Here is a 26,500-nt window from a genome sequence, read left to right on the forward strand (position 1 = left end):
AATATTGACCTATACAGAGTGCTATAATGAAATTGATCTCGTTAGAAAATAGTTCTCTGGACATGGTATACAGGAACCTTACAAGCTGCCGAGTCTAACTTCAAGTTACCTATAGAATGATAACCCAAAATGCACTTGAATGAGGTATATAAAAAATGAAATGACAGTATAAATATTCTTTAATCGTCGAAAACATTTATATTGATATGGAATTGATATGGGAAATAAAGGAAACACAATAAGCGGTTGGTAAATTGTTTTGTGAAGGTTAATTATGATGTGGCGCCAGAATATTTTTTTTTCATGAGAGGGGGGACACGTCGTATTTTTTTCCTCAATTGACTTAATGGGGCAACATAAATAAACGAGTTTGTACCTCTCTTTTACCTTCTATTCTTTGCAAGATTTCATATTATAAATTTATATCTGCCTAAACGCTATTCGTGAACTTTACTTGAGATATTTCCCCCACGAAGCCAGGCAAAACTCGACTATCCCATAAAGTGTAGTGGCCAATTCGGTGTTTTTTTTCGTATCATTAGCTCACTCTCTCGATAACTTTTTTTATTTCCGTAAAAAAAAAAGCATTTTGTTGGATAAAGATAGATACAGACAAAGATTGAAATGTTCAGCTCCGTTGTTCCATGCTTTTGTGAATACATCAAAAAGAGAGGGAAAAACACAGGCAGATTATTTTGTTTTTATCCGGCAACTGAATATTTTATTGTTCATGTAAAAGCGCAAAGATTATCCTGTACAATACATTTCTGTTGTATTGGAATTGTGATAGACTCATTTTCGGTGATTTATCAAAGCTAAAACATTTGTAATATATCCATCCAGTCAGTCTTTAAAATGTATATCACCATTATGAGCAGAGTTTTGATTTGAAGAAATATTAATAGTTGCGCTGTTTTTATTCTCAAGCGATATACTGATTTTCAGCCTCAGAGACCTAACTGAGATTCATCCAGGGATTTGTTGATCCATCCCGGGATCCATCCTCATCTTGTCAGACCACTAGACGTAATATACCCCCACATGACCCCCCAAACTGACCAATCACCGCACTAGAAATCGATGCTCCTCCGAAACACCCAGCGTTGCGCATTATAATATCGAGAAGATGGTAAATTGAAGCTGCTCAAGCATGATACATGTCCCGCTTTGATACCGACATGACTCCTTTTCCATTCACTGTAACATGAACTTCAGGGTCACCATAGAACTGATGTATGTTTATTGTACGAATGTCGTTTGTACTTCGCGACGGAGTGTGTAATCGCGGACATACCGACCGGTAGACTGACAAACTAATATCGCATCTTTCCAAACGATCTCGTTTTTAAAGCGGGAAATTCCAGCAGCCTACCTTGACTTCTTGCCAGCCTGGTCGCGCCTGCATCAATAAAAATACTACTGGTGTTGATATATATCCACGTGGCACCATATCGGGACTATCCCAGGATTCATTCATTAAATGCTATCACTGAAAAGAGTTGGGACATAAATCAAACAGAAATGGAAGTCGATGGACCCACCCTCAAGACCGCTGACATCGTAGTCATCGTTATCCATTTCATTGTCGTCCTTGCCCTAGGTATCTGGGTAAGTAAACATTGTCGTCGTCGTAGTTGTATAGTATAGTAGCAGTATAGCAGCAGTAGTAGAAGTAGTACGTAGTAGAAGTAGTACGTAGTAGTAGTAGTAGTATAGTAGTAGTAGTAGTAGTATAGTATAGTAGCGGGAGTAGTAGTAGTAATACTATAGTAGTAGTAGTAGTAGTAGTAGTAGTAGTAGCAGTAGCAGTAGTAGTAGTAGTAGTAGTAGTAGTAGAAGTAGTAGTAGTATAGTAGTAGTAGTAGAAGTAGTAATATATAGTAGTAGTAGTAGTATAGAAGTAGTAGTAGCAGTAGTAGTAGCAATAGTAGTAGTAGTAGTAGTAGTAGTAGTAGTAGTAGTAGTAGTAGTAGTAGTAGTAGTAGTAGTAGAAGTAGTGGTAGTAGTAATAGTAGTAGTAGTAGTAGTAGTAGTAGTAGTAGTAGTAGTAGTAGTAGTAGTAGTAGTAGTAGTAGTAATAGTAGCAGTATATAGTATAGTGTAGTGTATTGTGTATATAGTATAGTATATAGTAGAAAGTGTTGTTAAGAAGAAGAAGATCGAAAAAAAAGAAGAGGAGGAGGAGTAGAAGAAGAAGAAGAAGAGGAGGAGAAGAAGAAGAAGAAAAGAAGAAGAATGATAAGAAGAAGACGAAGAAGAAGAGGAGGAAGAGAAGAAGAAGAAGAAGAAGAAAAGAAGAAGAAGAAGAATGAAATCATAGTCATGTCATAGAAAAGGAGAGGAAGAAGAAGAAAATAAGAAGAGGCGCGGAAGAAAATGAAAAAGAGGGGGGAAGCGGATAACGCGATCGAGGAGCGGAGTTCAATATTAAGCAGATCAAACTCAGAGTAAAATTTACAGTTTATCCTATAGCCGCGTATTCTTCGATAAGAAACATCATATTTAGATAACATCATTATAGTTTTACTCACTTTTTAAAACATATTTCAATTATTATGCAACCACGTGAATAAAACCCAAAGAGTTAGTACAATAATGAAGAGACTAGTGTGTACAGGGACCGAATGTGATTCATGTGAAAGTCATTAGAAAGTCGGTTTTCTTTGACTTCAAAATCTAAAAGTGTTTCTTTGCTTCCCGGATTAGCATATACTGGACAACGCCCACTGCACACCTACAAGCTTTCTATTGAAACCAACTACCACTCTTTGCTACAATTACTGTGCAAAAGAGTTTAGCCACGAGCCGTCAAGTGTTTCTGTAGATTTATAAAAGCAGAAACCGCCAGTATGCTTTGAATATTTTGCAGTGATTACTTGAACTAATAATTGCATTCCCATTATACAAGGAATGGTGTGTTATGATCGAGTCACACCAACGAAACCAACTACAAACCGACCGATGGTATTCCATTGAAAATAACGTAATTAAATGTCCTTGATCGGTCTAGTCTGGTCTGGCCGGCTGATCATGATCAATTTATAATTATCACAAAATAATAATACCTAATTTTCATAAAGCGCTTTTCCCAGAATGGCTCAAAGCGCGTTACAGCATAATTACCCCGGTCATTGGATTCATTTCAATCCCGCACAAAAAAGTGCACAAATTCCACTCCCTGGGGAGCATTCCTTGCATTCATCGCAGCCTCATTATGGCGCTGGCAAAATCAAACATACAATATCTTTCGCATCCTACCGAGTACCCATTTTGCACCTGGGTCGAGAGTGGCAAAGTGTGGATTAACGCCTTGCCAAAGGACGCTATAGAACGCGGTGGGATTCGAACACACGACCCTCTGTTTACAAGGCGAGAGTCAGAACCACTACACCACGGCTCTTCCATATCATGTGGAATATCTGTGGTTTTAATTTGTTCATTGGTAAATTCATGCCGCACTAATTTATTAAATGAATGACCGTGTGTTAATTATTGATTTACCATAAGGCATGACAAGATTAATCCCCATTAATCGTACTTGATGTCTGTTGATTTTCCGTAAGGTAGGAAATAATTAATGGTACTTGAAAATTATTTTGAATGCATTAAACCAAATACGTTGCTTAGGCGATCGAGTACGTGTCAGGTTTTGTACGAGTTTGATCTGAGAAACTACTACGTTTTTGTGTTCATTAATAAATTGTTTGTAATCACAGTGACGTGATCAATATGAAATTACATGATTTGATAACATCGAGATCTTCACACCGAACAGTGCCATTTATTCTTATTAAATTCGCCATTTGTTGAAGGTTGTATCAATTATAAATATCCTTTTTTGTTAGTGATGAAAGTTCAATTCAGATACTAGGGAGAGGCCCTAGAGGGTAAAGGGTGAATTAAAATAGACCGATGCGTGGCATGTATTAAAAATGATAATTCAATTATGTGCAAGGTGGTTTGGCATTCACAATAAAAACCCACGCTGTAGGAGAGAGAGAGGGAGAGAGAAAAGAGAGAGGGAAAACGATCAAGGAGGTGCAGGGAGCTCTGAACATCCAGATCAATATCTGCATTGGGGGGATCGTTCCTGAACTTCATTCCAAGTTATTAAGTTATTACAATGAATGATACTGATAATCTGTGATGTGTGAATACATTAATACGATCGACATACAAGCATTATCTACATGAACGAAGTACTGTACATAAAACAAATGTAGGAAACCTTGGATGCAAAATGTGTCTATAGATAAGGGTCTCTCTTTTATACGTACTAACGTATTTAAATTCCTTATACACGTGACGACATAATTTATAAATGATACATGAAAATATAGAATTATACATGGAAGCATTTTCCCATCAAAATACATCATACAATTATGACAAAGTTAATACAATTCCCTTTACATCAAACCCCCCCCCAAAAAAAAAAATCATCTTTGTTTTCTTTTTGGATATAAGAAACATTGAATACACTTGAGCATATTACGCCTGATTATAATTACATATATTGTTTCAAATGCAACAGCCCAAAAGCAAATTAAGAGAAGAATATGTCAAATTATCTTACATAAAGCCCACCCCCCTAGTAACTGCGAATATACCCCTTCCCTTCTCTACACTATACCCCTCCCCTTATATACACAAATACCAAAAACAGACCACATTCAAAGAAAACAAATCTTTATTCTGGAATCTGGACACACATATATATATATATATATTTAACACAAACTTTGCACTACACGCACATCACACATCACTGCTCGACACACACATGCTAATGGAAGGTGTTATTTTTCCATGTCACTGAGTTTTAATGTACAAATATTGAGGGGGTTGTAAATTTTTTTACAAATTGCTCTTGCATCCTATTCATGTATAATCAAACGGAACGATCTGACCATAATCATGTCCATGGCCACAGACCACACTAACACACAAACAACATGTAGGCCCTTCCCACCCCCAACTATACACCTAGTCTGCAGGCACAGGCCCTCATTGAAACTTTGATCAGCAAAATGGGACTCCACGCAAAGACTAGCACATACAAAACTTTCTGTGAGGGCCTTCAGTACACAAGGCATGAGAACACAGTAAAAACGCTGTTTAGGATTTTATACAACGCTGTTTACTATATGAACATAACAGTAGTTGTTTAACAGTTTAAACAATCATGTTTACTTTATTGAAGATAAGATATTGAAAATTAAACTTTGTTGTTTAAGATTTTAAACACTTGTTTAAACTGTTTAAACAATTACTGTAAGGTTCATATAGTAAACAGCGTTGTATAAACATTTTAAACAGCGTTTTTACTGTGTAGGCTGCACATTCAGACCCTTAACTCGAGTGAAGGGTTTGCACAGCAGACTAGTCTACACCCACTTTGCTCACTTTCTATTTGATCTCTTATATTAAGACTTCTCATCCCACTTGGTCTAATCCTAGATCGTCTATAATCATTTGGTCTATGATTAGATTAAAATATAGTGACCGAGAAAAAAAAAAGAAATATGATATTGTGTTATGATTATGTAATAACATAACATAAATTAGATTTTGTTCTTTAAAGGTCAAACTTTTCCCTCGCTCGCAATTTTTTAGAAATCGCCCCATACACTACGTCGTACCCCCTCAAATTCATTATACGCCACAGAATCAGTACAATGTACATACAATGTATTGTTCAATGGCAAAAGACCTGTGGCGGGAATAAAACTCCAGAATTTGGAACTTCACCTTGATACATACACACTAATAGAACAAGTAAAACTCCAAGATTGCCCAGAACACCTCCACTTAATTCGATATCCTTTGCCTTCCGATCTTCATTTTCCCTTTTTATTTGCACCGAATTTATTTTGTTTTTATTTTACAGTATGGAAGCAATAATATGACACCGGACTAGTTTGAACGCCCATTTTATGACAATTTTTTAGATCATCTAAGTAGCGAGTCTGGTTGATGAAATCAGGGAAGTGGGAGGTACCCTGGTGAAATTATCAACCCTTTCTTTCATTTTGTCCAATGATAACAATACCTCTTTGAATTCAGATATACATATAGGAAATGATCTTATATACCAACACGAATACGTTTTCCTTCACTATTTAGTCTGGGACGTCGCAAGAAACTCACAACGTCTATGGCCCGTATTCTGAAGTCGGGTTTAAGTTTAACTCAGGTTTAAAATTGTGGTTTAAGTATGGGAAGCCAAAAGTATCAAATTTGTTATTAAGTTGTATGTTTCTTATGTTTACTGTGCTCTTTCCTGATTCATCGATGGTGAAGCCAATAATCTTTTTATACTTCCTAGACAATTATGAATGATTTGAGAGCCAAATGAGCTGAAGTATGATATCTCTACTGTTAGTGATTTATGTAACAATTGGCTCGCCATACTGAAACCACAACTTTAAACCTGAGTTTAAGTTAAACCCGACTTCAGAATACGGGCTTATGGGTGCAATTTTTTTTTTTTTTTCAAAGGGTTGAATCTTAATGGTTATTAGACATTCCTGGAACTCCCGAGGTCTCATAATTTAGTTGAATGTCCTTATCAAATAAGTGCTCCCAAGGTAGGTTGATAAAAGACCGAGTGGTCTTCATCCGCTACTTCTATATTCCGTTTGGTTTCATCTCATAATTAGGGAATTTAGCACCGCGACTCACAACAGATTCAAGAACATATCGTATTGAAAAAGATGGCCGGGAGATCCCGGGGGGGGGGGCACTTACATTGACGAGTGGATACAATGCGCGACCAAAAACACGTTGATGTCTTTTTTAAGATAGGGCACGTTACATACGTAACGTAATAAGGGTGTCAAATAAAACACTAAAGTATTGAAAAAAGGGTATCTATTTCGCTAGGAAAGCTACGTGTTTAGGGTCAGATTTGCGAGGGTATAAAAAATCAAGACTAAAGGATGTACTTTTGACCTAGGAGTCAACACTACGTGTTTAGAGTACGATTTGAGCGAGTTGGGCTGTACTAAACCCAATGATGTAGGTAAAGGTAAAACCGACGACCGACGTCCGTGACATAACATTGAAATATCGTTGTACTTGTTTAGGGGTATATTCAGGGAATACTTGCCAATAGTATCGTTTTGTTTCCAATACTTGTTAAGGGTAGGATTTCACACGCCAATACTTGTTAAGGGGTACATTTTTAGAATATGGAAAATACGTGTTTAGGGTGCTTTTTGAGATCTCATGGTCGCGCATGGTATCCACTCGTGAATGGAAGTGCCCCCCCCCCCGGGCGGGGGATCTTGGTTGTAAATTGATAAATTGGAACAGCAGCTTTCGTCCTAAGTTTCGGAGCTAAGGAAATTGATAAAGTGTAGTTTGTCCAGAGTTCAAGAAGAAAGCGCTGTTTTGCTTTACCAATTTTTTTTCTCGACTGATCTTTGTCATCAAAGGCATTTGACAATACATTTTCTATGTTCTTGAATGCATCTAAGTGCGAAAATCCCTAACGTCTCAACATGGTTCTTGTGCATCTAAATTTCCTTCAGCTACTAACAATTCGGTCTAAATATTGGTCCTTTTGATATTTTTATCTAATTTATGTGTTTTATATTTTCTCCTCTCTTTTCAATATCTGAATGTAGTCAGCATGTAAGGCGAATAGGGGGACAACCACGGGATATTTCCTGGCGGGAAAGAGTATGAGCTGGTGGCTGGTAAGTTTCATAATTATGACGATGTTGATTTTCGTAATTATATATACATAATTATATAGAGAGAGTAGTATTGATAATCATTATCATCACAAAGATTATGGTGACGATGAAAATGATGATGATAACGAATATTATAATAATAATAATGGTAATAATACATAAGAGACATCGAAATACCAGGCAGTTAGAGTCATTTGATGAGATGCAGAATTCTAGGACTAAAGAGAATCAAAATCTATTTCTCATCATGGCAACCGCCCCAAAAACAACAAACACAAAACAAACCTGCAAACAACATTGTCATATCGTTTAATTCGTACGTCTTCATTTCTGACTTTTCGATGGAGATTTACGTCTCCTTTGGTATATTAGTAATATGTATGGAACATTTCAAATTCCAAAGTCACTTTCTTGACTATGGCATCTATTCGAGTTAGCATAATTTATGAGAGATCTTAATCATAACACAGCGCCCATACCAATGACGGTAAACTCCATGTCTCAGTGAGATGGGAAAACACTATCCCGTTACATATCTAAAAATATCGCAATAGAGGCGCATCGCTCTACGTCAATGGGTCAGTAATCACGGACATCTTCCTTTCTACTTAATTTTTTCCCTCTCCCCCAAATCTCTCCTTTCTCTTTCTTTCTGTCCCTCTCTCTCTCTCTCTCTCTCTCTCTCCCTCTCAATGTCTATCTGCCCCGCTCCCCCTTCTTTGTAATCATCTTCTCCTTCTGTAAAAGAAACAAGCTTGAAACCTTCATGCAGCTTTTAACAAAATGTGTAATCAAGTCTCTACCTCTATCTCACAAACGCACACGCCCTCACACACTTTCTCTTCCTTATTTCATGTCAATACATTTGCTCGTTTGTGATTGATTGCGCATACCCCTTGTACTTCATCCCAATCTAAATTCCTTCTCTCGTGGATGTCCTCATTTTAGAAGGGACATGAAGGAGCAGTATAATTTACTGAACTATCTCCCTCTCTGACAAGGTTAACATGATTGATTAACCAACAATATCACTTTTCCGTTTCATTGATGCAATTCGTCTTCCATTTTATTTTTCATTCTCTTCATCCCCTCGGCATTTCTATAAATAGGGCTCTGTCACATCCTGTCGTTTGACAAAAGATCGAGTCGCATATCTCGAAAATGACAAAATTTCTAGTCACACAAGTCATATCCCACTCAAAATTGGAAAAATGTTGCATGTTATGTCACTCAACAATACAGAAATTGGAGTTGGTTATGAAATATGTGATTGGCTGGAGAAAATAAAATATGTAAATGTACGCATCCCTTTGACCAGATGTTATGTTAATACATTAATATAATTTTAAGTGACATTTGTCTTGTAAATTATTGTAAATTTACTCAGGTTGGTCTGTCTCTATACGTAAGCAATATCGGTAGCATCCATTTTATTGGACTCAGTGGAACCGCAGCAAATAACGGCATAGCTGTCATCTCATATGAGTTTTCTGTAAGTTCATATTTCCATTTAATGTACTCTTTAAATAAAGGTTTAGTAGTAAAATAACCGATTGTGTTGTTGATTATGTGTCCGACCCGCCAAATTAGTCAAACTTTATTAAAATTACGTCTCAAGACCTTATTCAATCATCTTAACACTGTTTTGTTCGGATATTTACAATCTCATAGGTTATTTTGAAGAGTCATTTACAAAATTGTTATTTAATTTTTTTATAACTCCTTAATACGACCAAAAAATTGTCCACATTTCCTCAGAATGCAGAAAAGTCAATTTCTTTATACTCAGTACACTTTTTTTTACAAAATCTACAAATGGAAAAACATTCTACTGTATCGGCCTACCATCTTTTGCTATTCGTAGATAATATTTCCATTGTGTGGGGAAAACAATATGAGAAAAAGTGACGAGGTTTTTTTTTAAAGAAATTTACAGCAATCTTTTTTTAGAGTAGCAGGTACTTAGTTTCTTGACTTAAAGGGATGGTCCGGGCTGAAAATATTTATATCTTAATACATAGAGGAGAATTTACTGAGCAAACTGCCGAAAATCAAAATCGGATCACAAATAATAAAGTTATTGAAGTTTAAAGTTTATCAATATTTTGTGAAAACAGTCGTCGTGAATATTCATTAGATGAGCTAATGATGTCACATCTCCACTTTCCGTTTTCTTATTTTATTACATAAAATCATAATTTTTTCATTATTTCATACTTTTGTGAATAATAATGTCTCCCTTATAATGAAATAAGTTACAGCAATAAATATCTAATGCACTAAATCAGTTGTCAATCCAATTTTTCTAGTTCTTGGAGGAAAAAAATTGAATAAACCTAATTTCATATAATAAAATACAAAAGAACAAGTGGGGATGTGACATCATCAGCCCACCTAATGAATATTCATGACGACTGTTTTCACAAAGTATTGCTAAACTTTAAAATTCAATAACTTTGTTATTTGTTATCCGATTTTGATGAAATTTTCGGCATTTTGCTCAGTGAATTCTACTCTATTTATTAAGCTATAAATACTTTCAGCCCGGACCATCCCTTTAACCTAAAGTCTCTAGTTATGATGACAAATATTGTAAATGTGCAATAGGAGAAAACACACACAACCCGCAGACACCTGCTAGCATTTCAAAATTTGTCATCTGACAAATTGAAGGATCTACCGTCTATTCTTGATTGTGATTGGCTGGGAAGCACATTATACGTCTGATTATACTTCATGGGATTTAACATCCGACAAGTCCTTTCATGAACCCCCCCCCCCCCCCCATAGTCGTTCAGGGTGATCTATACGCATATACACACCAATAACTTTGCCTTTGAAGTGCAATCGGCTAGACGACATGGCGAGATATTTTACCATGTCGACTTATAATATAGCCTTATTACCTGTATGTCGACATGGTGAGATGTGTTATCTCGCCAAGTCGAATTATAAAAAGCAATAACATGGCGAGATGATATCTCAGCATGTTGACATATTACTTTATAAAAGTCGACTTCGCAAGAAAACGTATCTCTCCATGTCGACTTGACGAGATAACACATCTCACCATGTCGACATAATGAGGCTATTAAGTCGACATGGTAAAATATCTCGCCATGTCGTCAAGTCGATTGCACTTCAAAGGCTCGGTAGGCATTTTTCAGGCTCCGTAAATAACCACACAGCGGCTTGTGTAACCTTGTCAAATAGCTATATTATTATGGTCGCCTAATAACTTCTGAATGATCCAAGAAGGGATTGTGGATAAATGTAGGGGCTTCATAGTACTTTATGTATTCTTTCTTGAAAAGCGAGGTCCTACCGACCTACCAAAACCATATACATGTATTGACTATATTGATTCCTTTTTTCTTATTTTGGTCGTTAATCTTATTTCAGGGTCTTTTCTGTTTATTGTTACTGGGATACATCTTTATGCCGATCTACATAGCATGTGGGGTAAGCATTGAGTGATACTTGGAGGAGGTATAATTATGTTGATGATTATGCTGAGGAGTTAGATGATGATGGCGATGATTATGATTCTGATGATGAAGAGGATGATGGTGATGATGATGATGGTGATGATGGTGGTGGTGATGATGATGATGATGATGGTGGTGATGATGATGATGGTGGTGATGATGGTGGTGATGATGATGATGATGATGATGATGATGATGATGATGATGATGGTGATGATGGTGATGATGATGATGGTGATGAAGAGGATGATGATGATGATGGTGATGATGGTGATGATGATGATGATGATGATGATGATGATGATGATGATGATGATGATGGTGGTGATGATGATGATGGTGATGATGGTGATGATGATGATGATGATGATGATGATGGTGGTGATGATGATGATGATGATGATGATGTCTGGCCATTATAATGAAGATAATGCTGAAAATAGGGATTGTATATGACGTTGATCATGATCGTCTCATATATATTTTGCATTCTTGATCAATGGAAATTCTAGAGCATGATGATCAATTTAAGGATGATCGGTAGCATAGACTGCTTAATATGCAACAAAAATAGCCTTTCATTTCCCCTTTTGAAACATTGATGTGCCAGAGTTAGATATTAAAGTTTGACATGCCAAGAAGGCAAAGTAATTACTGTACTACCTTTTATTGACATTTTTTTCTTCTATATAGAAAAAAAATTAGGTACTTTTTTTTATAGCAAACTTGATTATTAAGTTTGACATGACGTATCGCTCCCTTGCAGGTTATCACTGTTCCTGAATATCTTCAGCTTCGATTCGGTGGCTCTCGATTGAGAATATGTTTATCAGTCGTATCGATCGTCTTCACAATTGTTACAACTCTCGCGGTAAGTCACACTCTTTTGAGATTTATAGGGATTTTGTACAGTTTTTAATTGGCAGTATAATAAGTTATTGAAATCAGTCTATCTGATTGAATGATAGCATGTTAGTAATTGAAAATCGATGGTATTCGTTTCATAAAAGAGTCCCTAGTTAAAGTGATATTGAGTGAGGGAGCACATATAACTTAAATTGTTCAGTCACGAGAGTGAATCTTCAAATATTCCTGACGATGATGTTCTATTATTCATCATGTTTATGAAATCGTCTGCTCTTGCAAAATCTCACTTAGAAGTCAGTATACCAAAACACTGAATAAAATTAATTCCATGGATACAATAATGCCCCCGGCCCCGAAAAAGGACAAGCCAAAACATTAAAATATTGGTCCAGGTGACCAAGGCCCCTCGCACTCCCAGCCCCCCCCCCCCCCCCCCGTGGATCTGCCGCCTGGATATAGATAGAGTGCATACGCTGCATCATAAAATGCTATATTAGGGCAAGCTAGAATCTTATTTGTAATGTGCTTTTAAAGGACATCGTCCAGATATATTGAATAGATTATTAAATCTCTCTATATATTTTATTTTAGTCTGAGATGTATGCTGGTATTGTGATCATACAGCAAGTACTTGGTTGGAATCTGTATTTATCTCTAATCCTCTTACTTGCGATGACCGTTGCTTATACCATGGCTGGTGGTCTTACTGCGGTCATCTACACTGATGCTTTACAATCATTTATCATGATCATTGGAGGCTTCATTCTTTTCTTTATCGGTTAGTTTCAACTCAAACTTGTAACTAAATTTAGCATGTTGATATTATCAGTTTTCAGCTAGAAATAATCATATAATTCAGCTGAACAATATTAAGCACAAAATAATTGTTTGAAGTTAACAAATTCAGCTCTCACTTATTACTTCAAGTTATATATCCCAACTGAATATCGTACGAATTGTAGACATACCTCCAGCTTGTTCATCGCTCAATGTTGGATAATGTTAGGTAAAGTCTGGAAATGGTTTTCTTCCCATGTCTACCATATGTAACACAACGAAATGAAAGTGCTTCTTTGGGTTTCTTGTAAACTTAGGTAAAACTGTTTCCCGGGGGGGCACTTCCATTCACGAGTGGATACCATGCGCGACCATGGGGTCTCGAAAAGCACCCTAAACACGTAATTTCCATATTCTGAAAATGCACCCCTTAACAAGTATTGGCGTGTGAAACCCTACCCTTAACAAGTATTGGAAACAAAACGATACTCTTGGCAAATATTCCCTGAAATGAACCCCTAAACAAGTACAGGAATGTTTATTGTTACGGGTCCTTCGGTCGTCGGCTTTACCTTATTTGGTTTAGTACGACCTCACCTTCTACACCTCGCGCAAATCGGACTCTAAACACGAAGTGTTGGGGCAAAATGGACATCCTTTATAAAACGTTTTAATTTTGTTTTATCATTCCCGCAAATTCGACCCTAAACACGTAATTTTCCTACCGAAATAGACACCCTTTTTTCATTATTTTTGTGTTTTTGACACCCTTATCACATTACGTACGTAACGTGCCCTATCGTGAAAAGGACATCCTTTTTACGTGTTTTTTTGGTCGCGCATGGTATCCACTCGTCAATGTAAGTGCCCCCCCCCCCCCCGGGAACTGTTTAAGTGGTTTAGGGTGCCAGAAAGTTTATCTCGGGATCTATCGAGAATTTCCATGAAGTCACAATTTTTGGAATGATCCAGGTAATACCTGTAATTTTGTTATTTCACGACAAGTATCGCTTAAAATAATTTGTTAGTCGATTGCTTCGTTCTCTTACAGAAACAGGATAGATTCACAACGGCGTATCCAGGCGCTTGCAAGCGAAGGGGCTGACCTGACGTCTTGATTTCTAAAAATAGATTTGTATAAAATATAGGAAACATAATACTAAATGGTAGAAAGAGGTGGAAAGGGGAGGAAGGGGGTCAATACTGATCCCCTATACTATTTTTAAATTCAATAAAATTAAAGATTGCTCTTCTTGAATGGCTCATTCTTTTAATACCTTTCCTCGCGTTTTATTCTCACATTTTAGCTATGGTGGAAATAGGTGGTTTTGGGGGTCTTTATCAAGCCTACATGCACGCCATTCCCAATTCTACCCTTGAAGAAATGGCTCTTAACCCTCACAATGCTAGCAGCTGTGGTATACCAACAGAGAACGCATGGCATATCTTCCGGGCTGCTGATGCGGGCGATTACCCGTGGCCTGGCGTCATTGGGATCTTCTTACTTTCGGCTCAGTATTTTTGTACTAATCAAGTAGGTATCTTTTTTGTTCATGGTATAATGTATATATTGCACAACCTGAAATATGTATAAAAATAGTGTGGATGGCCCTATCTCGTTAGAGTTCGTAGTATCAACTGGAAATAAAAGATAGCGAAGGAAAAGTTGTGCAAATGTATTTTTTCGGGGGAGGAGAGGGGGCCGGATAAAAAATAGTTTTTATGTCTTATTCTATAAAACTTAGATAATTGTTGACTTGAGCATGGTGGAGTAGGATTTTTTATCATCTGGAAAGGATAACAATGAAAGAAAAGAAAAGAAAAAAAAGAACTGAAAATGATTGTAAATGTTAAATCGTTTTAAGCGTTCAATCCAGCCAGAGAAGACGTAATAATCGAAAGAGAAAAGGAGTGTGTGTGTTCATGTGCGTGTGAGTGATCGTGAGGTGTGCGTGTGGCGGGGTGGGTGTATTTATATCAAGATAAGAACTTATTATAGATAAAAACATATTACTTTCTGGACTGGAGTCTACATGGGAAGGACGTTGGTGCTGTGAGTGTCACAATTAACAAGAGGGTATGTTTGTAGGTGTGAGTGTGGGTGTGTGGTGAGTGTCGCTGGAGGCTAAGTGTGGGTGTACTGTTTTGATTTGTGTGTGGGAATAGATAAATCATGCAAGTGTATCTTTTTCGGTCAAGTAATCAGGTGTGTGCGTATGTGAGCTAGGTAAATTCATATGAGCGTGTGAGTGACGATGTGCGTGGGTGTGTGTGTAAGGTACGTGCGGTACAATCACTGATCTCTCCACTTAGTGGAGAGATCAGTTGGTACAATCCCTCGCACAACGCGTTTTTATCTTCATTACTCCCATAACACCAAGTAAATGAAAATGATGAAGCCAACATGACACCAGCATGTGCACGGGGTGCACTTAAGTGTGTGGGTGAGCTGGGGGGAGCGCTATAACAATAATGCAGACGCTTTGTCAAATTTTGCTGATCGCTATAGCTCTTAAAAGTTAGATAGAAAATCATAAAAGTAAAAAGTGAAGCGTTGAATTCTTCATAATTAGAACTAATATTGACTGAGAAACATTTCAGGGAGTGTTTCATGAAGCTGATCGCATTTAAGAGCGACTCTAAGAACGCAGATCCTTTCTTATAGGCACTAAATAATCACCAATGAGCATGGTGAATATATTTTACCACAAGAAATAATCACCAGTCGTTCTAAAATTCGCTCTTAACTTACGAACAGCTTTATGAAACGGCCCACAGTTCTTTCGTGATTCTGATTGTTCTTCTTTCTTCCGACTTTTTCAGTTTCTTGTACAGCGATCAATGTCTACCAAGAATTTCACTCAAACCAAAGGCGGTGCCGTGTTTGCAAGCTACCTCAAAGTCTTACCTCTTCTTCTCATGATCTATCCGGGTATGGTCAGCCGAGCTTTATGGCCTGGTATGTATATTATACTTTGTCGGCTTAATATTTCATGACAAAAGTAGCATTAAGCAATTGAGCATCATATTTTAATTAGTATTATATTCACCATGGCGCCATCTTCATTCTAATCATTATCATGATAATTAATATATTGGTATGTATGAGAGATGGGGCCCGTTTCATCAAGAGTTACAACTCTTGTGACTGTGCCATTGCCATTATGACAACTACCATCATGGTAACCTAGATTTTGATTGGCTGCTGAGCCCTGTTGCCATGGTAGTTGCCATAACGGCAAATTTACAACAGTTTTAACTCTTTATGAAATGGGCCCCAGATGTATTATATAATTAATCACTTGTTGGAATATGTAAACTTACCTCATGTTTAGTAGAAAATTATACCATTTGTCTTCTGTAATGTATTTTGGTTTGAGTGAAATTCTTTTACATTGAAATAAATTTTAAAAGAAAAAAAAAATAAAATGAATACAAAAATAAACAAAGATATTGGGAGAGAAATCAGGAAAAGGACATAACCTGTGAGACATATGGCTTGAAATTTTGAGACATTGCAGGACAGGTGTGTTCTCCGGGGGGAGGGGGCCACCTCCATTGACGAGTGGATACCATGCGCGACCATGAGGTCTCGAAAAGCACCCTAAACACGTATTTTCCATTTTCTGAAAATGCACCCCTAAACAAGTATTGGCTTGTGAAACCCTACCCTTAACAAGTATTGGAAACAAAACGATACTCTTGGCAAGTTCCCTAAATTGACCCCCTAAGCAAGTACAGCGATATTTTTATTGTTATGTCACGGACGTCGGTCGTCGGTTTTACCTTCACCTACATCATTGGGTTTAGGGTACAGCCCCACCTCTCACATCTCACGCAAATCGTACTCTAAATACGTAGTGTTGACTCTCGGGGCAAAAGTACATCCTTTATAAAACATTTAGTCTTAATTTTTACACCCTCGCAAATTTGACCCTAAACACGTAGCTTTCATAGCAAAAATAGATACCCTTTTTTCATTATTTTAGTGTTTTGACACCCTTATCACGTTACGTGCGTAACGTGCCCTATCTTGAAAAAGGACATCCTTTTTACGTGCTTTTTTTGGTCGCGCATGGTATCCACTCGTCAATGTAAGTGCCCCCCCCCCCCCGAGTGTGTTCTTCACTACTCTTCCTTGTTCATTTTGCTATAACATTCAACCCTTGTGATTTTGGTGCAGACAAAACAAGACATCTGCAGCCTTTAATGAGTCAAGCTTTAACTTTTTATTTAAACGCCCATAACAAATATTACTTGTACTACCATAATTCTATCAATTTATTGATTATAAAATTAAGAAATGTTTTAAAAGTCCATTTTAAAATAAATTTTCGATTTCTTTTGTGTTATATTTTTAGATGAAGTCGCATGCATTGACCCTGACTCTTGTGTAGAAGTTTGTGGAAATCCAAATGGATGTACAGACATTGCTTATCCACGACTGGTATTAAGACTCATGCCTACAGGTAATTGATTTATATAAATTCCACAAATATAATTGGAATAGTATACATATGCAGATATTATTTGTTTAATAATACATATCAAAGAACTAAAAATGGCAAGGATAACAACGAATCTCTTAAAAATAGAATTGAATTTACTTACTGTAAATCATTCATGGATTGGTATTTTTAAAGCACATTATTGCTGATAATGAGTCCATGATCTCTTGCAATTATAATCAGATGAACCATTATCAATATACATTTGATTTAGTATTTTAGTTGCGATATTTCGATATTTGTTTGAAATACAGACTTTTTATATTACATTTTGACAAGTTTTGTGTTAATGGATGCAGTAGGAAACCAAAAAAAATTGATCAGGATTTTGTCAATTAATTTCGTTCTAATAAGGGTTGAAAAGAATTTTTTTTAAACATAAAGAAACCCCTATGTTTTGACTCATGTCAGTAAGCTATACAGCCTAGACTGTACGAGTGCAGTCCTATGATATAGAAAGATGCTTTGTAATATTTCTGAATTTCATGAAAATTTCTATTTGATTAGTTTTTATACTGCAATACATTACATATAAGATTTTAAATCAATTTCCGAAACCTAATTTTGAGGAATCAATTTAAAATACACATTATAGGTAAAACGGTACTCATTAAAAAGCAATAATATTGATTGCATTTATTCTTTCATTCCAAAATTTAACAAAAGTTACAATGTATAGTAAAACACAAAAAATACAATATACAGAAATGAAAAAAGGGAACCCACTGGAAAGCAAAGCTTGTTAGTATGGGTTCCCTGCAATAAATAGTTAATTAAAGTATATTTTTGATCAATGAAATTCAATTCGTAAATTAAAAAGGTTTGTACAATGAAAAAGAATACTAGTGGGGTCAAGCTTTTTATGCCTACTCACTATGTTACAATTAACAAAAAAATATTACATTATACCCCTGCTGTGTAAAAAAAAAACCCTGAGTTCAGCAGCCTGTTGCATAAAACCCCCTACCCGAGAAAACTCCGGCAAAAACCGAAAACCAAGGCCAGTCTGACCTCTGCCACCGACTTCAACATAGGGCAAAAACTCAGGTAAAATACTCCTGAGTCCTCCCAGGCAAAAAGCCCCATGCAACAGGCCCCAGGAGTGTGTGAACAGACAATCACTTGGACAAGACAGGACGAATACTAAAAACAAAACAAAGACAAAGACAAAAAAGGCACACACACACAAACAAAACAGGACAGAACAGGACAAGACAGCAAAAAAAGAAAAGGAAAAGAAACAAAACAAAACACACTACAAAACATAGACAAACAGGAAGATTAGAAAAGCAATAGAACTAGACATTAATATGATAGGAAGAGAGAGAGAGAAAAGAAATGTGAGAGGAGAGGGGGAAAGAGAAGAAGGAAGAAAATAAGAAGGGAAGAAGAACAAAAGAAGTGGTAGCGCGGCTTACACAGAATTGTTTGAGTTCTGGGGTTTATTCCCAAGGATAATAATTTTCTTTAACCCTCGACTGAAACTTAAATGTGTTGGTTTGTAACGTAATGATTCTATAAGGGAGTTCCAAAGTTTGATACCTGTAAAAATAAATGTTTTATTCAAAGGGATGGTTCTAGCTCTTGGTAGATGAAAGAGCCCGGCGGACCTAGTAGGATAATGATGAATATCGACATTTTTAGTAAACATGGAATAAAAAATATTTGGAAGTTCATTTTTATCTAAACTATACATGAGTTTTCCGAGCTTGTATCGATACAAGTCACCAATCTTCAAAATATTATATTTATAGAAAAGTTCGTCAGTGTGTGAACGAAAATCTGCATGACAAATAATACAAATAGCCTTTTTCTGCAAAAGTAAAATTCTTTTCAGGAGGCAGTCAGCACAATTCCCCCATGCTGTTTTACCGTAGTTTAAATGAGGCAGGATCAAAGTTGAATACAAATTAAATAGTATATGAGTGGGAAAGAAAATTTTTACTTTGTTTATGATACCAATATTTCTCGAAATAATTTTACAAATGTGATCTACGTGTTCTTTCCAGGAAAAATTATTATCAATAGTTACCCCAAGAAATTTAGTACTGCCGACTCTTTGTAAATTAGTATTTTCGAAAATAATATTACCTGGAAGTTCATCTATGATATTACTAAAGAGCATATAATTTGTTTTTTTGGAGATTAAGGGATAGTTTATTAGCTCTGATCCATTCAGATACATGTACTAGTTCGTGATTAATGGTGGCAAGCAAATGGCGTGGATCCTTATGGGAGAAAAAAATATTAGAATCGTCAGCAAACAGAATAAAGGATAAATTATTGGAGGACTTACAAAAATCATTTATGTATATAAGAAAAAGTAGGGGACCCAAAATAGAGCCTTGCGGAACCCCACAAGTAACAAGTTTTGTTTCGGAGTTAAAGTTTTCGACATTTTCTATTGTCTAGGTAGTTCCTGAACCACTCCAAGGCTATTCCCCTGACTCCATAGTAATTAAGTTTGTGTAATAAAATTTCATGATTAATGGTATCAAAAGCCTTGGAGAAGTCCAGAAACACCCCAACAGTATGTTGAAACTTGTCGATTCCGCTGGCAATCTTATCAACTATTGTTAATAATGCATGTGTAGTATTATGATTTTCACGAAAACCAAATTGCAAGGGATAAAATAAATCATGCAAATTAAAGAATTTCGTCGTACGAACAAATATCAATTTTTCAAGTACTTTAGACAAACAGGTCAGCAGTGATATGGGTCGATAATTACCTAACGCAGTACTGTCACCTTTTTTTAAATACAGGTATAACTCGAGCTAGTTTCAGAGATGAAGGAACAATCCCAGTAGACATACATAAATTATAGATATATGCCAAGGGTTTAACAATGGTATTACAATTCTTTTTTTAACAAAATGTTATTGATGCCATCATGCCCCGAGCTTTGCTTATTTTTTAAGCCATGAATTATATCCGCAATTTCTGCCTCATCTGTAGGAGAAAAATATATTGAATTTGGGTTGGGGTCATGAAGAAAATCAGTAAAGTGTTTTGTAGAGTCTGGAATGAGTCCGGCAAGATTTGGGCCTATACTGGAAAAATAATCATTGAAAGTGTTGGCCAAAGTAAGTGGATTTTCTATAATTTCGCCATCAACATTTATTTTTGAAACAATAGATTTTTTTAATTTACCATGCAAAACATTCTTAATTATTTTCCAGGTATTTTGTATATCATTTTTGAATAATTGAAACTGATTACAAAAATACTTTTTTTTACTTTTCTTAAGTATACCAGTAAGAATGTTCTTGTAATCTTTGTACTTTTTCTTGTTCTTATCACATGGTTTGACAATTGATTTCAAATAAAGATTGTTCTTCCTGATAATGGATCGTAAAATACCCTTGGAGACCCATGGGGACCTTGGAATCTTTTTGTAGTTAGATCTTTTTTCGGATTAAAGGAAAACAATGATCCATCTTTGAAGATGTTATGCTCATGAATGATTCAAAGGCATCATTTGCATTTTCTATAGTGTAGATTCCAGACCAGTCTGTGTTTTCTAGCTCTTGCATAAAGTGTTCTATATTGTTTTCAGAAAAATCACGTTGTATGTGAAAAGAAACCAAATTCGCCGATAAATCATTATTGAGTTGGAAATGGAGGAATATTGAAAAATGGTCAGATAGATCGGAAAGAATTATGCCAGATGACAGCGCAAGTCGTACATTCGTTAACACTGGATGCATTTTCTAGACAAATGGAACAGTTTCTAGACCCCCGTATACTTATAGACCCTGTGTTTATGAAACCATGGACACGCAACTAGGAGATATTTCTCCATTTTCATTTACCTTTCTTTGCTTGTCAGGATTGAAAGGGTTGATGTTCGGGGCTATGCTTGCCGCCTTGATGAGTACACTGACGTCAGTGTTTAATAGTTTAAGTACTCTCTTCACCATGGATATATGGACCAAGATTAGACCTGTTGCCAAGGATACAGAACTCTTAATCGTTGGACGGTAATATTCTGATATTGCAGATATGACTTAATATTTTTTTCCAGGAGAAATTTCTTTAAATGTCTAAATATGATATACATAACCGTCTCCATAAAAAGACATGTATATAGAGCATTTTCACTTAGATTGAATCTGGAGAAAATGTGGGGACATCCTTATGCACTTATTATGATCCACACTGACATCATTTTAAATGATCCACTTCATATTGATTAACATTTTGTCATATCTGTTATTTACAATATCTGTATGCAGATAAATAATTCTTATGTTGTCTGATTATCTTGAAATACATTTTCAAGATGAATCCTGTGAGAGGGCCGGAAAATGAATTATATTCGCTCGAATTTTGAAGTAATAATTTACATCAAATATATCACGGTGCAGCTGATGTTCATTCCTATGAAGTTTCCACTTTATTTTAATGTCTAGTGCACGTATTTGTTGTTCTTTACTGGATGTTTTCTAGCTATATTATACCCAGTGCGCGTATTCTTTGTCCTTTAGAGGATTATTTTTGTTTTCTTCTTCTTATCATTATTATCATTATTATCATTACTATTATTATTATCATTATTATCATTATTATTACTATTATTATTGTTATCATTATCATTATTATTACTTTGTTCGCTATGTTAACGAGATATTAGTTGTGGTTATCAGAGCCATATGGCTCCTCTCTTATTCACCCTTCGAAAAAAAATAGTTTTTTTATGCTTCCTTTGATTTTGATGTCTTTAAAATTATATTGGTTTTTTTTTACAATGATCTGTTTAGTGCCTGTACAGGTGTGATGGCCATCATTGCTATCTTGTGGCTCCCTCTTATTCAAGCCTCAGGGACCGGACAACTCTTCGTCTACATCCAAGCTATGACGTCATATTTAACCCCTCCCATCTTTGCAGTCTTTGTAGGGGGCATGTTTTGGGAACGAGTTACTGAAAAGGTACAACAGATTGCAAAGAGAATTCTATTCTGTCTTTAAATTCTTACCTACATATTTTATTGATTGTTACTTCTATTATGTCAACTCTTTTTTATTCCACTCATCAATTTTAATCATTAAGATTTCACCTAGCAGGTGTTATGGTTAGTTATTATATTACTAATCATATTCTCCATCTTGTATCATTATGTTCCCTCTTAATCTTGACAATGACAGGGCATTCTTTGGTCTGCCAAAGGGTGTGTAGGTTGGTTATAATAATTATATTCTCAATTTTTGGGTTATCATTGTTGACAGTTTGGGTGCATTCTCTGGTCTGCTAGCAGGCTGGTTATTGTATCAATTATCATTTTCTCCATCTTTTATCATATTCTACAATTTGTTTGGGGTGGGGGTAAATCTTTGGTCTGCTCGTGGAAGTAATGGTTGGTTATGATATTAATTATCATTTTCTCATAATATCTATTTAAATTGTTGACAGGGGACATTCTTTGGTCTGCTAGCGCCGGGGAGTAGTGGTTGGTTATGATATTAATTATCATATTTTAATTTTTTTTTTTATTAATAATCATTGTTGACAGGGTGCATTTTTTGGTCTGCTAGCGGGAGTAGTAGTGGGTATCATCCGTATGATCCTGGACTACACATTCATTGCGCCAGGATGTGGCCAGATAGACAACAGACCAAGCATTGTCTCTAACTTCCACTACCTTAACTTTGCCACTGTACTCTTCACCATCACTCTCATCGTCATTGTCATAATTAGTCTCTTTACTGAACCAATTCAAAGTGAAAAGGTATGTCTTTATTGGTTGGTCAATTACCAATCTGGGAGCTCTGCCCCCTCCTAGCCTGCATACAGGAAACTGTGACATTTGTCTGAAAGTCAATCGAAAAGTGTGTAAAATAAATTGTAACCCACCCCCACCGGTCAAGGAGGGGGATTATTAGAGTGATGGCCTTTTTCCTTTTGTGATTATAGTGATGACCTTTTATTCCTTTACATATTTTTTTTGCTTGAGTTTTACAAAGAAAAAAGTTTGCACTTTTTAGTGCTCCCTCCCCTAATCCTGAATCTGCAACTTGTTAATGAAAACATATCTACTAGGATATTGTTGATCAGATAACTTCTGGAAATTAAAACAAACTGAGAATGTATAGGCTTGATTAAACAGTTGAATATTAAAATAATATAAAGAATGAGTCACACGCATACCAATTGTAATAATAATACAAATTATAGACCTTATATTCAAATATCAGTATTCAAGCCTTTGTTATCTTCTGTTTCTTTCTGAAGCAATTCCAAGCAAAAATACATTTTCTGAAAGAATATTGATAAACATATATAGGGCTGAACGAACAATGATGAATAATGAATAATAAAAAGTGAGATGGGCATACATATAATTCCAAGACTGTATAAAGTATAACCATATTCCATTTTCTACATTTTGTTTTTTATATAAAACATTTGGTAAAAATCGAATAAAATGTTTTGTAAAAAGCAGTTTAATATTCCATCCTCCTAACTAGGATACTCTTCATTATCACTTATCAAAGTATTACTTGTATTATTTTTGCTGCTCCCTACAGCTGGTACGTTTAACATGGTGGACAAGGCACAGCAAATTACCCAGACAACCAATGGATGACTCCTATAAGCCTGTAGACACACCACCAAGTGGTGATCAACTAGAACTTGAAGATGGTAATCATGCTTTTTTCTTTTTTTATTTTGATAAAGGTAATTTTGAAAAATAGCTAAAACTTCTAAATCTACTTTTTTTAATCATTAAAATGATGATTGATCATTAGAATGATCAATGATTATACTTCTTGTTAGTACGATTTCGTTTTATCTAGTAATTGCTATATACTAACAAATATGAAAATTTCCTTCTACACTACCGTAACTGAATAATCTTTCTGCATATTTTGTCAACAATCAAAAGATAAAAAACCTAATTCTTCTATCAACTGCCAGAGAAAAAGAATTTATTACTGCATGTTTTTCAAAAGTTAATCACAATTGCAAGATCTAAATTGAGTTTTCCCATCAACCACCGGAGAAAAGGAACTTAATACTAAATGCTTTTTCAAAATTCAATCACAATCACCAGATATAAATTTAATACTCCCATTCTCCACTGGGGGCGTTTCATAAAGCTGTTCGTAAGATAAGAGCGACTTTAAGAAAGACTGGTGATCCTTTCTTACGTGCTTAACCATCGCCAATGAATATACCATTTACCACAAGAAAGGATCACCAGTCGTTCTTAAAGTCGCTCTTAACTTACGAACAGCTTTATGAAACGGCCACCTGGAGAGGAAAAGTTTGATTTTGGACTGAAGTGTATTGCACTGTGTAATATCTTGTATGAGTGTGTTACACTATGTATTATCTTCAGCATAATCCCAATTTTTTGCTTTGTGTGATTAAAAAAAGAGAGGACCCATTTCAAATTATAGAGCCATTGCTTAATTCGATTTCCTATATGAGTGTAGTCTTTTTCAAATGAACAACTCAACTTTTTTAAATTCCCACGTTCATGGAATTAACAAGCCATAATTACATATCCTTTTAAATACAGTGAAAGTGAATGATCCATCATGTGCACGCCGAGCCTGTGGTATACTATGTGGAATTACCTTAGGCAAGGCAGCTGATCAACCCACTGAGGAAGAGATCAAAAGAATGACATCACTTGAGGAGACCCCCTTCTGGTATCGTGTCATGCTTGCTAATCTCATCATAGCTATAGGATTCGGAATATTTCTCTTTGGGTTCTTCGGTTGACGACTTATTTTGTTTCTTAACCTGTAAACAATCCATGATGCTCAATACAAAGTATTTTATGGACAATCAACAGTGACAGGGTATTAGATATTACAAGTGTTGTTTAAAATCCTTTGTAAATATATATGATCCAATGTACGGTGAATTCTCCTCAATTGTCGCTCTAGCAGTCTTTGTGCAACCTGGCAGCAATTTTATTCCTAAGAATTTACTTCCTGTCAGAATTGAGTTTATTTAGTCAAACCCTACACATTATGATCATTCATAAACATAGATCGTAAAGCTATTAAGTACTTAGCAACGACATTGGCAACAACTCCAGCATTTTGTTAGCAGTATGCAATGGGATAATGATGGCAAGATGGCGAATTGAAATTCCAATATAGGCAGTAAACTTGATATGAAAATGTTATCTTGTTTGATAAAAGTTGAGGCGAGACTTTGAACAAAATACAAGTCAAAGTCTATAGCCTAATTCAAAGACTCCAAAACGACTTATTTGTAGTACGGAAAGATAAAAAGGCCAAAAAGTCGTAGGAAAAAAAATTGTGGTCTGATACCAATGAAATGAGGGAACAGCTTGTGCTATATAGGCATTGTAAAAATATAATGTGTAGACAGGGTGAAAGTTAAACCACAGGGTTATAGATATGCAATACAATATAAACACCTTGAGTACTGGTAGGGAGCAGATGTATATGATGATGCATGTGTGTTTTCTTGTTTAGAAGTGAGACTCTTGTGCAAGAAGTTTGCAGTGATTATCCTTTTGATGGAATATATTAGAATATGTGAATGATTTTTATTTAATTGGCATATGAATGGGAACTTAATATTTCTAACATTATGAAATATTTTATTCTACTTCATTTCTTTGTTCCCCCCCCCCCCCAAAAAAAAAAGGGCAATATTTTAGAAATTGAATGTATTCAAATCATAGCCTGTAACAGGGGGCATTAATTTTGAGATAGATTGCTAGAAAGTATATCTTTTTCTTCTTTATGTATATTTGTTTCATACAAACAATTTTGATATACAGTATTAGTATAATGCTGGTGTTTTTCAACTAGTAAACTGATTTTAGATACTGTGAAATCTCTTTTTAGTCTGGTGTTTTTGCTGTTGATAATTTCCATCATAAAAAAAAGAAACTCAAAGGAAGATGAAAATATAGAAACTAATTTATGAAATCAAATATTTGTCAGTAAAATAAATATAATTATTGACTCTCTTCAAATCAAAATTAAAAACATATCTCTTTAGTTAAGAAAATTTGCTGTGTAGATTTAGGTACAGAGCTCTGAACAAGCGCAGCTGAATATATTCATATAAAAGCTTATATTTATTATAAATAAATAAAGTTCTTTAATATAGCACATATAATTTTGCTTCATATATTTTACGCGAGAAAGGCCCCAGAAATA

At 35.5% G+C, this 26,500-nt stretch overlaps 1 protein-coding gene across 2 annotated transcripts; it reads left to right on the forward strand.

Annotated features, from left to right (window-relative positions):
• The first annotated feature begins 1,067 nt into the window (after positions 1-1,067).
• Positions 1,068-26,171, forward strand: LOC129260924 (sodium/glucose cotransporter 4-like). 2 transcript variants are annotated; one of them, XM_054898930.2, is made up of 14 exons: positions 1,068-1,608; positions 7,632-7,703; positions 9,091-9,195; positions 11,106-11,165; positions 11,958-12,062; positions 12,650-12,836; positions 14,143-14,369; positions 15,659-15,794; positions 17,197-17,304; positions 21,177-21,327; positions 22,108-22,276; positions 22,858-23,073; positions 23,873-23,987; positions 24,871-26,171. In XM_054898930.2, the coding sequence occupies exons 1-14, from the start codon at positions 1,522-1,524 to the stop codon at positions 25,074-25,076; spliced, it is 1,944 nt and encodes a 647-aa protein (XP_054754905.2). In that variant the 5' UTR covers positions 1,068-1,521; the 3' UTR covers positions 25,077-26,171. The 2 variants fall into 2 exon arrangements, with proteins under 2 accessions (XP_054754905.2, XP_063970688.1); XM_064114618.1 differs by lacking the exon at positions 22,858-23,073 and having other exon boundaries at positions 1,132-1,608.
• The last annotated feature ends 329 nt before the right edge of the window (positions 26,172-26,500 follow it).

Source organism: Lytechinus pictus, unplaced genomic scaffold (genome assembly GCF_037042905.1).
Source record: "Lytechinus pictus isolate F3 Inbred unplaced genomic scaffold, Lp3.0 scaffold_19, whole genome shotgun sequence".
NCBI classification, from domain to species: domain Eukaryota; kingdom Metazoa; phylum Echinodermata; class Echinoidea; order Temnopleuroida; family Toxopneustidae; genus Lytechinus; species Lytechinus pictus.